General features: G+C 41.4%; 1 protein-coding gene across 1 annotated transcript in view; it reads right to left on the bottom strand.

Annotated features, from left to right (window-relative positions):
• DNAJC11 (DnaJ heat shock protein family (Hsp40) member C11) overlaps window positions 1-16,842 on the bottom strand; it is a 65,041-nt gene that overhangs the window by 30,683 nt on the left and 17,516 nt on the right. The window contains exons 2-4 of the mRNA XM_031961561.1: window positions 14,168-14,297; window positions 11,729-11,802; window positions 5,275-5,376 (exon numbers count right to left, since the gene is read on the bottom strand). Coding sequence (XP_031817421.1) covers window positions 5,275-5,376; window positions 11,729-11,802; window positions 14,168-14,297 — 306 coding nt within the window. The remainder of the gene's footprint in view (window positions 1-5,274; window positions 5,377-11,728; window positions 11,803-14,167; window positions 14,298-16,842) is intronic.

The following is a 16,842-nucleotide window of genomic DNA, read 5'->3' as shown; positions in this document are numbered from 1 at the left end:
GGCCTCTTACTAGCTCTTCTCTTCCTCTCTCCCTCCTCCTCTCTTCTCTTTTTCTTTCTTTTTCTCTCTCCAATAGAGATTTTGAATAGAGATCATTCAAATTGGTTTTCCCTACAGATGTACTGACCCTGGATACAGGATGGGGAAACCACCAGCATGAATCTAGCGGCAAAGCCCCAAATTACTAAATCAGGGACTCTGTGACTGAGCCAGATGTCTCCAATCAACCTCTAAAAACCCCATCAATTTCCCTCAAATGCTAAAATTCTCCTCCTTACCTGATCAAAAGATAAACTCGAGTCTAAACTGAACACTGATTAGTGAAGCTAGCTAAAGACAAGGCAAGGGGTTGCTGTCACAAACATGCTAGGAAATGCCATATATAAACTAATAAGAGAACTCCCAATAGTTATATAGATAGAGCCTTAAGATCTAAAACAAAATCAGTTTTCTAGAAGTTATATGATCAAAAGAACAGATTTCCATATTGGCCATCATCAAGGGCAGCATTTTGTTTTGTTTTTTGAGATTTAATGAGGAATTTTGTTTCCTTCAAATGTGGCTGAAAACTTTGCTTCTAGTTCAAATCAATAAACATTAATTAACAACCTGACTGAATTTTAGATAAGACACAGTTGTTTCCTTCTAGAAGCTCATATTGCTGAATCAACGCTGATCATGGAAACCTTTTCCCCACTGTGCCACAAGGTAGATTAATTTATGAGAAGAGGTTACAGACAAAATGAAGAGGTAAAATAGGTGCCAGGAGTGGTAAATAGGAAATAGATTTGGGAGAGCATATAGTAAGGAAAGGGGTTTTAACAAACAACAATGAAAAAGAAAAGTTCTCTAGTGGAACTCACAATTAATTAGGAGAAAGGGAATACACTATGAGGTAAGGAATACGCCAATGACTAGCAGGCTAAATCCTTTAGCACACTAAAAGAGTAAATAAATTAGAATAAGGAGAAAGACACCCCGAAGCATGGGGGGAGACAGAGAAAGGGGAGGTGATCATGAAAGCCTTTAGTGAGATTCCAAAGCCAAGGGGAGGGATGGAATGGAGGATGGGAAGTAAATATGAAAATAAGTATTTATATAGTACCTCCCATGTGCCAGCCCATCATTCTAAGTGCTTTTTGTAAATATTATCTCACTTGATCCTTATAACAATCCTGTAAGGTAAATGCTATTATCATCTCCATTTTACAGTTGAGGAAACTGAGGCAAAGTTTTTTTTTTTTTTTTAAAGTGATTTGCCCAGGGTCACATAGTTATTAAGTGTCTGAAGCCAGCTTTAAACCCAGGTTCTCCTCAGTCCAGACCTAGTGCTCTATCCATTGTGCTACCAGCTGCCTCTGGCAGTGAAGTTCTCCTCAATATAATAATATGGGCTACCTGCCATGCAGTCCTGGAAGCTGTGACAAGGCCCTGGCTGGCTATTTCTATTGCCTCTCTTACTGACTACAGTTGGATACTGGATTGGGTAAGTTGAATTAGCCTTTTAGTATTACTGGCACCCCAAAACATTAGGAATTGCTCATCATTGGGTTGGAAAAGGAACTTCATATATTTTCTCCAAAACAGCAAGGAAAATACTAAAATCAAATTTGGTGTTTAAAAAAATAGAATCCTGAGCTTGGTAGTATTCATTGTGTTTAAATAATTTATGCTTCACTAGTGACTTGGATGAATGAAGGGAATGGGCTCTGGTTGATGACAAATTAAAAAACTTTGAAGCTTGTGCTCCTAAAGCCCAGCTGTCCCAATGATGGGAATCTTTTTAAAAATGGAATTCAGAAGTGAAATTTGGGACTTCCTGCCAAGACTGCTTCCTCAATGGAAGGAAGATTGCCCAGTTTACCCTCCAGTCTAACAGGACCCTTAAGTTCATGCCAAACCAAATGATAATTACAGAATCCAATGAGAAATCACAAGTGGCATCTTCCACTCCAGAACTGCACAAAAAATCAGCCAGAAAATTACCCACGGGTAATAGGAAAGGAGGTTCTTGTCTCAAGAAAAGTGAGTACCAGAGTGATCACAGATGGGACAGGACTGTATCCAGAGGTAGCAAGAGCAAAGATTTCTTCCTGAGAAAGTCCTGGGTGGTCAGAAAGCCCCAATCTTGGGAAATCCCAGCAACACTCAGATACTTAAAGGTGCTGAGGTCTCTGCCACTCTATCTTAAGACTTCAGAATGAGAGACAAACATCTACAAGTGCCCATGGGAACCAAGGTAAGACTCCACACTCAGAAACACAACTGGAAGCAGACACTGGCCTGGCACAAAGCCCCAATTCAGGAACCAAAGCTGGAGATATGAGTAAATTAGAGAAAACACTGAAGAGAATCTAACTCCATAACAACTGCAAAGAGAAACTCAAAGGAAAAGACAGATTTCCCATAAGGACTACATGAACACCTAGAAAAAAAGCAAGAGATTAAAAAATGAAATAAAAGCTTTTGAGGAAAGAATTAGGAGAATAAGCTGCTTAGAAAAGAAAGTGGTAAATCTTACCACTTAACAGGCAAACTATATTTGACTCAAAAGAAATCACTGATTCCTTAAGACAAGACATCTTAAAACCAAAAGACTGAAAAAATAAAAGAAAATGCAAGCTATTTGACATTAAAAACTGACTGGAAAACAGGTCAAAGAGATAATTTCAGAAGCACTGGAAGGGACCAAAATGACTGTTTTTGTCTCCCCAGCATTCAGCAAAGTGACTGGCACAGAGTTGGTGCCTAATAAATGTTTACTGATTCTGACTCTAATTTTGGTCTTGAAAAGCATGATTTTTTTTTTTTTTTTTTTTTTTTTTAAAGCCTGGGCATTCTGAGTTGAGAAATCATAAATGAATACAGTCCAGAGTTTTTAAAACCAGAAGGTTACAATGATGACCTCTTGAAAAGCACCCCAAAAGGAAAAGTTCCAGGAATGCCACAGGCAAAATCCAAAGCTCCCACATCAAAGAAAAAATGCTGCAAGTCCAGAAAAAAGCAGTTTAAAAATGAAGGAGCCCATAGTCTAGCTCACACAAGACATAGTTGCTTCAATTAAGAATGGGATTTTGGAATGCAATATTCTAAAAGGCAAAGGAGACAAGCTTACAACCAAGAATAACTTTTTCTACAAATGGAGGAAAATCTTAGAAGGAAAAATTGCACTTTAATGGAACATATAACTTTTGAGCATTTCTGTTGAAAAAACCAGAGCTGAGTAGGTCATCTGAAATACAAATATAAGTATTCGGAAAAAGCCAGACAGAGACTTATAAGTGCAACTGTAAGGGGCTGAGATTGAAATGAACAAGTATCCTTGCAGAACCTTAATACCCTCAAAGGATAGTAAGGAAGTTAGTAGCTAAGTGTATTAGTATAGTAGGGGTATTTGTGGGGGATGGGAAGGGACTGGTTCTGTTCTGAGCATTTTAAGAGGGGGAAGAGAGAGAGAGCAAAATGAGTTATATCAATGCAGCAAGCGACATTTCTTATATTTGGGTGCAAGGGAATTGCTGTTATTTATCCTTCATTCTGGAAGATGACCACAACATCTGAGAGGGGATTCCATGACCTGCAAATAAATTGGATTTGAGGAAGGAAGTGCTGTGCGAGGTCACCAGCCTTTTTCCTCCATAGCCATCTGGGACTAATGGCAAGATAAGAGATCAGAACGACTGGAGATGGCCCTGGATGCAGTGGGAGAATTGGGCCTTTTTAAACTAAGATTTTTATCAGGTTTATCAGAGAAAGAAAACTATCCATTCAGTGCTTAAGGTTAGGTAAGAAAAGAATACGGAATGGCATTTTTTAACCTAGTCCCCAAAAAAATCAATGTTGGAGGGAAGACCCTTCGGGTTTCTGGTCAGAACAGAAACAATTTTTATTTACATTCACTCAGAAGCAATCAAAGCCCAAAGATCTAGTGGGACTTGGTCTGGGACGTTTTGTTGGCCAGTCAATGAAACCTTGAGAACATGGGAAATAGGAATAAGAAGGGTGGAACACAAACATACAGATAGTTTGGTATAGAAATACATCAAACTTAAGAAAAAAGAAAATAATAAAAATTTAAGGGAGTATATTAGGGGCTTCTTGGACAAACGGGGAACACCTGAAATTAACTGTGGTGCACAAATGTATGAAATCTTATGATGGTATAAGAAGACATAAAATGATTCAAAGGGTAGTTGCCAATCAACGAGGAATGAAGTAGGAAAAACCAGATCAATTTATATAAGGATAACCGTAAACACTGTTTACATTGTTTTACAATGTAAGCACTGTAAACACAAACAACTCAAGGATTTAAGAATTTCTATCAAAGCAAGGACCAACCACGTGATCCACAACAGAGGCCTTGCCCACCACCTGAATGAGACAGGATGGATGCAAAGTGGATTGACACTTTGGGACATGGCCACTGTGTGGATCTGTTCTGCTTGACTAGGATTATTTGTCACAAGGCTTCTTTCCTTCCTCCCCTATCCCTCCCTTCCTTTCTTTCTCTCAGCTATTTGGGCAGAGGAGATTGGGGAAACAGGGATAAAGAGTTACAATAGTTGCTGTTCAAATAGATGCCTCAAAAAAAAGGATCTTGGAAATATTTTTTTTTTTAATGGACAGAACTAAAGAGAAGCAAGTACTGTTTAGAAGGAAGTACAGCAAGCAGATCAGTTTTGAATGTAAGATACAGAATTTACTTACTTCTTTAAAAAAGCAAGTGGTATGAAATGGAGACATGGTTAAAAAAAAAACAACCCTCTTTTTGTGTTGTCCTATTTATGGAAATGTTCTTTTTTATATTTAAGTTCAGAATAAAAGAAAAAGAAATTCAAGAACCTTGGGGTTTATTCTGCCCCCGACCCCCATCCCCTCCAATTCTAAGTGGTCACACCCGTCCTTTGGGAGCCAAGACTCTGCTCATCCTACATCAAAGGGCCTCTGGTACCACTGAGTACTTGGAGGGTCACGTGGCAATGTGGCTGGTGGAGGTCAGGGAAAAGAATGGATAGTGGGGAAGCCCCAGGGCTTCAGTACAGGATCTATCCTTGGGGTTATGAGAAGCAAAGGTTGGCCCTTTCTTTCCTCCAAGTGACTCAAAACTGCTTCTCTGCGTTTGCTCCCATCAGGGACTCTGCTTTAAAGACAGTAACTCGGTACCACCCCCTGCACATCCCAGACGGGATTTTTAAAGGAAGAATTCCCCCTCACTCCCTAGAGAAGTGCTCCCTGACCCCAGGGCTTGTGGGGGCCCCAGGCATGGGGTACCTTGGGGTTGGTGCGCTGCTGGAGCCGCCTCTCCTCTCGCTCTCTCTGCAGCCGCTCAAACTCTTCTCTGATTTCAGCAGGTGTTCGCCTCCTCTCCACAATCTGTGAGAAACATTAAAGACCCAGACGTTAAGTACCTGCCTCTTCCCCAGGAAATCCAAGTCGGCCTGCCCCTCCTAAGGGCAGCGCCTTCTCTTCCACCACCACCCCTAGGAAGCTTCAGGGAAACATTATAAATCTATCCACCCAAATTCAGATTCTGTGACCTCCTGCCTTAGACTGAGCTGAAAGAAAGCGTGACCTCAGGAAAAGAGCTCAGGGGTCTTGACCTCCATTCTATATTCCCAACCATCTTCAAAGTAACAATTTTCTCCTCTCCCTCTAGAAAGAGTTCAGAATGAATGTCTTCCCTTGGTTGAGAGTTCTCATAGTTAATGAGTATCAAATTGCCTGCCTTCCCAATAGAGAGGAACAAATTTGGAACTTGAAAAAAAAAATCAAATAAATCAAATGACCTCTCCATGGTCATACAATTCAAACAACAAAAGAAAAGAAATGAGAGGTGCCCAAAGGTGGGCACTTTATCAAATCACAAAAAAGAAACCGACCTTCCCCAGTTCTAGTGTTCCCATCTCCCTCAGCTTCAATCACTTTGTGCCTATTTATTTGTTTGGTATAAGCTTCTTCCCCCAGAAGACTTAAGCTTCTTCTTCTTCTTTTTTTTTAATTAAAGCTTTTTATTTACAAAGCATGTGCATGAGTAATTTTTCCAACACTGACCCTTGCGTAACCTTTTGTTCCAAATTTCCCCCCCCCCTTCCCCCATCCCCTGCCCTAGATGGCAGAAAGTCCAATACATGTTAAATATGTTAAAATACATGTTAAATCCAATATATGTATACATATTTATACAGTTACCTTGCTGCACAAGAAAAATCAGATCAAGAAGGAAGAAAAAGAAAAACTGAGAAAGAAAATACAATGCAAAGAACAACCGAGAGAGTGAGAATGCGATGTTATGGTCCACACTCAGTTCCCACAGCTCTCTCTGGGCATAGATGACTCTCTTCATCACTGAACAAGTGGAACTTGTTTGAATCATTTCATTGTTGAAGAGCCACATCTATCAGAACTGATCATGATATAGTCTTCTTGTTGCTGTGTATAATGATCTCCTGGTTCTGTTCATTTCACTCATCATCAGCTCACAGGACAGGTAAAGACTCTCCCACTTAGCCTCAGCCCCTTTTGCTGAGATGGAGGTTCATAGGGCTGCTCATAACTAATCAATTGTGCTGAATCCCTTCCCTTTTTTCTTTATTTCTAAAAAATACTATCTTTTATGGAAGGGCTTCTGGGGAGGCAAGAGGGATATGGAGAGAAACTGTGGTAACACACACATACACACACACCAATGAATATATCTGAAAAAACACAAATCCTCATTGAAAGTACTGGAGCACACCCATGCTAACACAAAGACAGATGGCCGTAGACAGAGAGGATGGGTTGTTTCAATTGTTACCTAGAGAACACATTTTAAATGGGCAAAATGAACCTATGTGATTGTCTTGACAGGCCTGTGACCTCACAAAATACACTATTTAGATTATATTTAATTGATGTCACCAGCGATCTTCATCCTACAGCCTGTTCAGCTCCAGGAACATGCATTCCTATTTATAGCAACTTTACTCTCCCAGTAGCTTGATCTTGGACTGAAAGACCCAGGTGCCATTTTTCAGATTTACCATTATCTCCTCAGTCTCTTTTCTATTTCCCTTCTTTGTAGGATCGGGGTAAAAGTCCTGGTTTGGAGCCAGAGGTTCTGGTTCTAGCCCTGACACTATCATTGTGCCACGAGTGTGGCCTTGGCCAGGTGGCTCACTTCTCCCTCAGTCTTTCTAACCACTCAGTCACCAAATCCTATTGTTTCTACCTTCCTGACATCTCTCCCACACTCTCTCTTCTCTTCTCTGCCCAGCCAAACTGGCCATGTCTCTAGCCTCCCCTCCATCTATCATGACTCCCTATTACCTTCCAGCACCAACTCCATGCAATCTTGCCCCTCTGGGCCTGGCACCTTCCTGCCAGGACTGCCCGTGAGCTCTTCCCTCTCCATGCTGGGAGTCTTCCCCATCCTTGACTCCTTGAGCTTCCTGGAATCTCAGCTCAGAGCCCATTTCTGCCAGGCCTTTCCCCCCAGCCCTCATGCTAGCGTCCTCGCTCTGAGACAACCTCCCATCGATTCAGCATGGGGCTTGTATGCAGCTGTTTGCATGCGGTCTTCTTCATGAGCTCTGAAAACAAGAATTGGTTCTGCTTTTCTCTGCATTTAGCAGGGTGCTACTTAGTAGATGTTTAATATGAGTTTGTGACTTGATAGTTTCCTGCTTGACAAAAAATGACCTTATAATCCTATAATCTTCAAAGGAAAAAATAAAAAAGACACTGAAACAAAAATAAACTGCTCATTTTCTTGGAAGGCAAGCAAAGCCATCTCTAAAAAATAACTTTCTGGGTTTATCAGGGCAGTGACTGCTCTCAATGCCCTGATCTGGATCCCTGACCAAAGGCAATGGGGCGCAGAGAACAGGCATTTCTGAGATCTGAGCATCTCCAGCCACCAAGGCCTGGGAGGCCCAGGAGTCCGACTGCTCGGTTTCACAAATGAGGAACTCCTCTGTAAGGTCTATGGGTAGCAGGCTATTTTTCCTCGAGCAAAAAATATAATAGTCTAATGATGGTTCTAGACTGCTAGACAGCCAGCCCCAACACAGGCCAGGCACACTAGCCTAGGTACGCACCAAACCTCTGAAGGTTCCAGGAAAACTTGGGGGTTAAAGTTTCTTATCTGAAGCCTGTCAAAGAGCCCAGGGCTGGGCAAATTCCAAGTTTCAAGCTGTCAGAGAAGGGTAAGATTGGCTGTCAAGAACTTGAGCTGCTTAACCTTTATAGGCTTGGATTAATAGCACTAAGTTCATTTTCCTCTGACACACTCTGTGATACCCTAAAGAGGAAAATATTCTAAAGGCGTCAGTTCCTTTGAATCTGATCATTGTATTTTATACAAGGTATAAAACCTGGCACCTGGGCAGGGCTCACTGGAAGGTCAAAGTGGCTGGCTGGCCACCTGTCCACTGCCCTGAAGTCCAGACTCTGACCATTTATAACATCTACAAGAATACACAACTCAGGGAGAACCTCAGTGGGCTTTTTCATATGAATCACTTATAGATCTTCAAGTACTGGGTTCTAATAGATACATGTAGATAGGCTGAGGGAAAATACACAGCAACTGGTCACTGTAAACGTTACTGAGCAGCTGAATATAAATTCAGTAGTTATTGATATTAACACTCAAGGAAAGTCTATGGGGAATGGTGGTGGTAGTGGAAGGGATAAAAGAGTTATGTTCTCTTAAATTATTCTCTTTAGAAGTTATTGTAGTTACTACTGGCAAGAAAGTATGAATAAGATGAACTCAATTCAACACACAAAGCTTTCTCCTAATGAGGGAAATGGGGAAAAGAGAACCTGCCCCCCAAATAAAAAGGCCCTAATTTTGAGGGAAAAACATCATATAAACAGATTAGTAAACACAAGATAATTCTAGGAGGGAAGGATCACTAATAACTAGGGAAAGGCTTCCCATAAGGAAATTGTAACTTGATTTGAGCCTTAAAGGAATTCCATTAAGAAATGGATGGATGATTTCAGAAAAGCCTGGAGAGACTTACATGAACTGATGTTAAGTGAAGTGAGTAAAACAAAGAGAACATTGTACACAGCAACAACAAGATTATTAAGATCAATTCTGATGGACGTGGCTCTTTTCAACAGTGAGGTGATTCAAGCCAATTCCAATAGCCTTGGGATGGAGAGAGTCATCTGCACCCAGAGAGAGGACCATGAGAATTGAATGTAGAGCACAATATAGCATTTTTACTTTTTTGTTGTTTGCTTGCTTTTTGTTTTCTTTCTCACTTTTTTTTTCTCTTTTTGATTGGATTTTTCTTGTGCAGCAAGATCAATGTGGAAATATGTATAGAGGAACTGTACGTGTTTAATATATATTAGATTACTTGCCATCTAGGGGAGGAGGTGGGGTACGGGAGAAAAATGTGTAACAAGGTTTTGCAAGGGTGAATGAAGAAAATTATCTTTGCATACATTTTTAAAATAAAAAGCTATTAAAATAAAAAAAAAAAGAACTCTAAGATTGGGGATTCCAAGAGGCATAGATAAGGAGACTAGACATTCCTGGCATGGGGTCTAACCCAAAGTCAAAGTCATGGAGGCCTTTGAGAGGAGGTGGAGGAATAGGCTCATCTAGTTGAAATGGATGATGTAAAACCAAGTTTAAAAAGTTCACTAGAGTCAAACTGCAAAGGGCTTTACATGTCTAAGTGAGGAGTTTGTATGTTATCATAAGGTAATAAAGAGTCAGGGAAGGTTCTTGAGGAAAGGAACACTGTGGCCAGATTCTTGCTCTTGAAAGACTGTTTTGAGAAGTATGATTAAGAAAAGGCAGAGGCAGGGAGCAGGGTCTCTGAATGAAAATCTGATTGCAGAAGAGCTGAGAAAGGATAAAAAGCCATGTTAATCCTCAGTCTGACCACATGTCTGCTGGCGATGAGGCTCTGCAGCTTGTCAAAACCCCCTCTTGTTTCTTCTGGAAGCTCAAAGCTGAATTTCAGTCATTCAGGAAAAAGGACCGCTTCCACTTTCTGAACAGGTACCACAAAGACATCACTAATTAAATTCCAGGTCCAAGATGACAAGATGGATGGAAGGAGCTGTTTTTGCAAATAGGGAATGGTAACATCTCAAGCTTATGGCAATCTGCCAGGGAATAGGAATTGTCTTAGAAGAAGAAAAAAGCATGCATTTCTCAAGAGGAGCAAGGGCCCAGTGTGCTGTGTAGCCTGAGAAATTCAAGCTACATATGTGGAAAGCTTAATATGGAAATGATATTACTGATCTATCAGATGCTGGAAGCTATTTCTAAATCGTGGCTGTGAAGTGCTTTGAGATCCTCAGATGAAAGGCATTTCAGACATTTAAGGTGTTACGAGAACTCGGCATCCTTCAATGACTACCCATATGTTTATCCTAACAAATATGCAGTAAATGAATACCCTCAGCAACTGGAAAAGTTTAATAGTGCTCAAAATACCGGCAACAGCATGAAGGGAATGCAGCTGCCTCCCTGGAGTGAAAGCTATTACTGAAGTGGGACGGTCCTCATATTAAACAATTCATCCAGCTGTAGGAATTCCTTGAAGGAAGGTTGACGCCAGCTCCATAAAATGAGCTTGAGTTCAGTGAGACTTTTCCTTTACAGTATAAATAATGGGTTCAATTTACCTATTGTATGTTAAGCTCTGATACATCTCAGAGCTAATACCTGGGGAGGGATCTTCCCAGACTCTTTGCTAAAGGCGTTTTTATCTTGCAATGTAGCCACTGTCCCATGGTATAGTATCAATATGAAACATAAAGCAAGCCAACTCTGATAGATGAGAACTTGACTGGCTCTCTCTGCTTTGTCCTTAAAGAGATTTCATAATAAATATTTATCTGAAGGCTTATTCCAAGGTGCATTCACCACCTGTGACTTGGCCAATATTTTTACAGTCGTTACTGGGTGCATTTGTTATGATGAGATCATTCTGTTTCGGCACTAGGGAGGCCATGAAATATTTTGCCAGGAAAACCTTATCCCCATCACTCTAATTGGAAGTTTGGAGTAATGTTGTTTGGAATGAAAAACCTAACAATGAAACTGGAGATACAAACCAGAGATCCAGTGTTCCCTGGGACCTAAATGGTGCTGTGAAAAATCAGCCTATATTTTAAAATATGACATCTACTTGTAGTGGTATATTAGATATCAAGAATTTAATGAAGATGAGATTCTTTCCTCGCTCCCCTTAGAAGCTGATGAAGATGTGGGAATTTGGGGAGCATTTACAGCTGAAATTTTCTGTTAAAATGACTGAGATTTAACTCCTACCTGAACTAAAGTAATCCTGCCTAAAGCACTGCTGATTCTTATTAAGCAATTCTTATTAAGCTGGAAATGGGGCAGGAGGCAATTTTTCTTTACTCTGCCTTTCTCCCCTCCCTTTGTCAGGATGTATGATGACAACTGTTCTGTCCTTCCAAGGATGGGGCACATATGGCCACCAAATAGGTGGGGGCCCGGAGGGAAAAAGGGAAATACATTAAGCAGCCACATACCAAAAGACTTACATGATATTGAAAAAGATCTCTAACAGCTTATTTTGAATATTTATCTTCCTATTGACTTCTACTCAGGTTTTTCCAACTCCCCAAACTCCATTTATGAATGAAAGAAGGTATCAGATAGCCATTTAATGAATGCTGGACATATACAGCTTTTTAAAAACTCCTAATCAATCTTAAAAATGCATGTAATTTTTCTTACCTCCCATCCTTCCATTTCCAGTCCTTTTCTCCCATATATATCATAGATGGCCCTGGTTTGTGGGTCACTGAGAACTGTAAATTAAAAGGCATATGTTTACAAAGTGCAAGATTTCTCTTCTGTAAATTCCCAGAGGTGATCTCCCCACACAAATCTATCACATGTTTATAGCGGGTATTCTTATGGGTGGCTCTAAATTGACTAATGGAGTCAGTTTTTATCAAGTCTGAAGAAGCCTCCTGGGTGGCAGCCCCAGAATGGGGAAGATGCATTAGTTCTATCAAACCACCAGGAGAAAGTTTTACTTTTCTATATCTACTCGGCTATACCAAAGATACACAAAAGTTAATGAAACTTCTAAAGAAACCTCAAGTATAATGCTAATAGCTGGCCCAGCCAAAGAGCTTTAACATCTGCAAAGTCCTTGAAAATCTGGGGAGCCACAGTAACTCTTGAAAGATGGGCTTTACAGCTCTAATGATGACCATTTTAGAGATGGGGAAACTGAGGCTGAGAGCCCTCAAGGCAATCTGCCTAGGGCACAAAGCTACCAAGTATCAGATCTCCCATGAGGCCATGAGGGTGCCCCGATGCCTGTTTGAACTGAAGACAGGGACTGCAGCCAACTTGCAACTGTTATGGTAATTTTCTCCTTGAACAGCCCTTTGGAGCATCTTAAGCAGTCCATGTTTTTCTGTAGCATTAGCACTTATTTGTAAATAATTTTGTCAGTCAGGCAAAGCACTTGTCACAACAGTGCCAGCTGTGTCTGCTATGTAACATAACATAAGAGAAAACAGACTGTTCTCGAGAAGAATGAGAGCCAGTGAAAGAGGTCAGGACAGTGAGCCTTAGGTGCAGAGGCAGAAGGCTGGAGCCCAACCCCACCTTGGCCACTTACTGTCAGGAGCCCCCTTCTTTCTGGGCCTCAGTTTTCTGATCTGTAAAATGAGAGGAAGGGAGTGAAATGATCTGTCAGGTTCTTCCTCGTTCTAAACTTAGGATCCCATGAAAGGTGAGCATTCCCTTAAAGAACACAACTGCCCAAAGTCAGATCGAAATCCAGCTTGGCCACCACTGACCCAGGATACCCAGGCCCTTCCTTCCCACCATGCCCCAACGCCAGTCCTTGCCAATCTCTACACAAGACCTTGACTTCTTTTTGTGGACCACTCCATATATTTTAAGGCCTAATTAAAAAAAGGAACATGCAAATGATTTTGCTCATGTTGAAATCTAATATGGAGTAAAGAAATGCTGACCATTCAAAACCCTCGGCACCGAACTTCTTCAGCTAATCTCTGGGATTTAATAAGGAATCATTTATTCACAATTTTGCTTTTGTCTCCCTTTAGGCTAAACCACTGGGTGCCAGGCTTGCTGCTGCAGCACTTTTCCAAGAGCCAGTCGGGCTTTGCTGTTAACTCTCTTATGTTTCAGTTACTCCTCCCAAATTTCCAAAATGCTGCATACAAACTATATCAATAATTCAGACAACTGTAAAATTAATTCAGCCACACAGATAACAGAATGTAATCAGAGGAAGGCAGTTTCAATCAAGCCCTTCCTATAAATGGATTCTAAACGTCTGCCTCTGACTGGAGAGTTAAGTCTGATAAGATTATATTGTCTTGGCTATGCAAATACATCACTCACCACTGCCTGACTTTCATTGGTCATTAAAATCTAATTTTTAGACAAAATTATAAACTGAGATACAAGATATGTTTTTATTTGTACAATGAAAAGTCTCTATTTCATAGACTAACATGTCCTCTCGTTTTTAGCCTGTCTAATTATGGGAGAATGGTTCTCACAATTCACTAAATGTATTCCTGGCATGAGTTACTGCCAATTTGCTCCGGATAAATTCTAAATTCAAGCATAATACTTCACCACAAGAAAACTCAGCACAACAAACACTTTGTGACATAAATCATATATAAGGACAAAAACCTTTGGCTTGCTAGCATTCTCATTCTTAGGACTGAATTTTCTCAACATCATCAAGTTCCCCATGTTCCAGAAGGCCTTTCCTCCCCTAGAAGCTATGGAACTCAAAAGGTCAAGGTCAACTTTAGATTCTCTTTCAGAAGACAAACTCATCCCTTCACTTGCCAGCCTAGACAGTCCTGGTCTGAGTGTTTCCCTCTGGAAGAAAACTGTAGTAAACAATTTAAAAGCAGCTGATTCCCCCTACAATTCAAAATCTGGCCTCTTACTCAGCTTGTGCACTTATTTTCCACTTATTGGGCACATATTGATTTCCAAAGCAAAATATTGCATTTTCAAAGACTCAGTCACGAGAAGGCATGAAGCTAACCACCACCTTCAAATACCACCAAGGACCCTCGTTCTCAACGCTCTTCAGTGAAAGCATTATGAAAATCCAATATCTGCTACTGGGGCAGCTTTAACACAACCAAGACCCCGACTGACCTTCATAAGCCTGGTGGACAAGGTTAAACAGTTGCTCGGCTTGTGATTTGAGCTCTGGGTCTCGGTGCTTGTCTGGATGGTAAAGCATGCACAGCCGCCGGTAGGCAGCTTTTAACTCTTCAGAAGAGGCCTATGGAAAGAAAAGAAATTCAATTAGAGGACAATCAATGCTATTTAAACATTATCATCATCAGAATCAGCCCCGAAATGGGAACCTGTCAGCCGCTCCCCAGCACATTTAGCTCTTCTAAATATGGTGTATAATGAAGTTAGGCTTTATTACCATAATAAGGCTTTTTGCACAGGTTAATAATGTGATCAATTATGTACATCAATAGTGACTGCATCTTGATGGGATGCATGGTTATCGGGGAGAAGGGAAAGAAATTCCTGTCTCTGCACTGGTTCAATCCCCTCTGAGCCTGAAGGGAAAACGACAGAGATCGGTTTCCTCTGTATCTTAAGTTAGATGAAGGAAGGCAAGCCAATATACCCCCAATACCGGGCTGTACTGGCAGAGGAAAAAACCCCCAAAACAAACAACTGTCTGTCCTTCGGCAGAAATGCCATGCTTTTAATCTGAGTTCTGGCACTGGGAACCTCTGTGAATTTTAATCCCCTAACATCAACAATGAAGGGAATTATAAAACTAACATCCGTCCCTAAGTCTCCCCTTAGGAGAATTCACCAGGCATGATTTCCCCTTCATTCTATCTCCCCAACAAGACCCCTTTTGCTCTCAGCCCTTTGGAGGACAAGCTAAGGTTTCCTTATCGCCTGCACCACTATGGGGACTGATGCCGTGACATGCAAGTGAGGGAGGGATGCGGATGCGCAAGGTCCCCAGCCTCACGTTCTCCTCCAGAGCCCCCTGGGCCTGGTGCCAGAGAGAGATCAGGATGCCTGCTTCTGAAGCAGCCCTAGGGAAAAGGCAGGAGGCCACCTTTGGGCAGAGTGCCCTGCTCACCGAGCCCCATTTCCAAAGGAAACATTTTAAATAACATGAAACATGAACTCTTCTGAAACCAGAAGAGGAGAGGAGAGCAGCAGCCCACCCCTGTTCCTGTCCCAAGACCCAGCCCATCTAACCTCTGGCCCCGAGAGGGCTGCAGTCGCTGTAGGTTTTAGGATCCAGGGGCAGCCTGGACTATTCAGATCTGCCCGGTGGTGTTCCTGAGGCCTTGGCAACAGGGCACATTCATGGGGAGCAGCAGTCCCGCCCTCTCCCCCCCAAACGCAGCTCCACAGTCGTGATGGCAGAAGCGCATTTCTGGGCCCCTGACAGCAGGTGACAGAATGTCAGCCCTGGGCAAGGGGAGGGCGCCTGGCATTCTGTCAGTATTCTGGGCACGGCCTGTACCCTGGGGCCAGGAGGTCCTAGAAAATAGCTCTAAAAGCAGAAACCAAACTCAGGGGATGGAGAACAAATGCAAGGATAGCCTATCAGAGAAACATTCACTTCAGATTTTCTTGGAGATGTTCTTTCCTTCTGCTCTGCTCGCTCTTATACATGTGGACACCTGAGTGCTGGAAGGCTCACCAGACAAGAGTGCTAGGCCCGGAGTCAGAAGACCTGAATTCAAATTTGACCTTCCACATTTCCCAGCTGTGTGAGCTAAGGGTGAGCCGAGGCAAACTGTTTAATCTCTGCCTTAATCCACTGGAGAAGAAAGTGGCAAACCACTCCCGTGTCTTTGCCAAGAAAAGCCATAGACTATTTGGTTCACAGACTCATGAAGACTTGGAAGACCATCGTATAACTTCTCAACAGAAATTAAAATGCAATTTATAGCCATAATTTCTCTTTTCCCATCACTTCACCCTGTTTGTCTCAGTTTCCTCCTATGTCAAATGAGTTGAAGGAAAAGGCAAACTACTCCAGCATCTTTGCCAAGGAAAGAGGCAGATGTGACTAAAAGAATCCACCAAACAACCACCAAAGATTATAGATTAAGTTAGAAGTGCTCTAAGAAGTCAAGCCCAATCCTCTCTTTGTACCGATCAAGAAACTGAGATCCAGAGAGGGTTATTTGCCCAAAGTGACACAATTGACAGGAAGGTAGAACTGAATCCAAGTCTACCAGCCCTACTACCCAGAGAGTAATTAAGATGACAAAGTGGTAAGCAGCAAATCCAGGATGAACCCAGGGTCTTTGATTCAGATGATTAAAAAAAAAACTTATTTTAATTTAATTAATGTTTATTATTTGACTGAAATGAAATAATTTGCATAAAGTGCTTTACAAGTCTTAAAAAGAGCAGATAAAGCCAATTATTACTGTTCCAAACCCCACATTCTTTCCAGTGGTAACACAATGCCTTGCTTCTCAACCCTCCCACTCCCTCAAAAAGAAAATTTAAAGTAATTTTGATATGTTTTGAGAAAAGTTTCTAGGATGAAACATCTTAAATATTTTCATGGGGTGAGTCTATTTAAACACTAGAAAAATAGAAATTTTATGGAATCTTAAAATTTTTGTGGTGACTTTGGATGGAGAATCTCAAAGTAAGGCACTGAAGAGCATCAGTGGGAAGAGTTACTTCTAGGATCACTCACATTCTTAAATCAGAAATTATTGACAAATTTCAGGGTGTGCAGCTTGAGCAAAAGTGATTCTATTTTCTCTCCTGTGATATCTTGAGGTATGAGGTCCTCCCCTTAGTGGTTGACTTGT

Source organism: Sarcophilus harrisii, chromosome 3, assembly GCF_902635505.1.
Source record: "Sarcophilus harrisii chromosome 3, mSarHar1.11, whole genome shotgun sequence".
Lineage (NCBI taxonomy): Eukaryota > Metazoa > Chordata > Mammalia > Dasyuromorphia > Dasyuridae > Sarcophilus > Sarcophilus harrisii.
The sequence above is the reverse complement of the archived record's forward strand: the minus strand, read 5'-3'. Positions and strand labels throughout refer to the sequence as shown.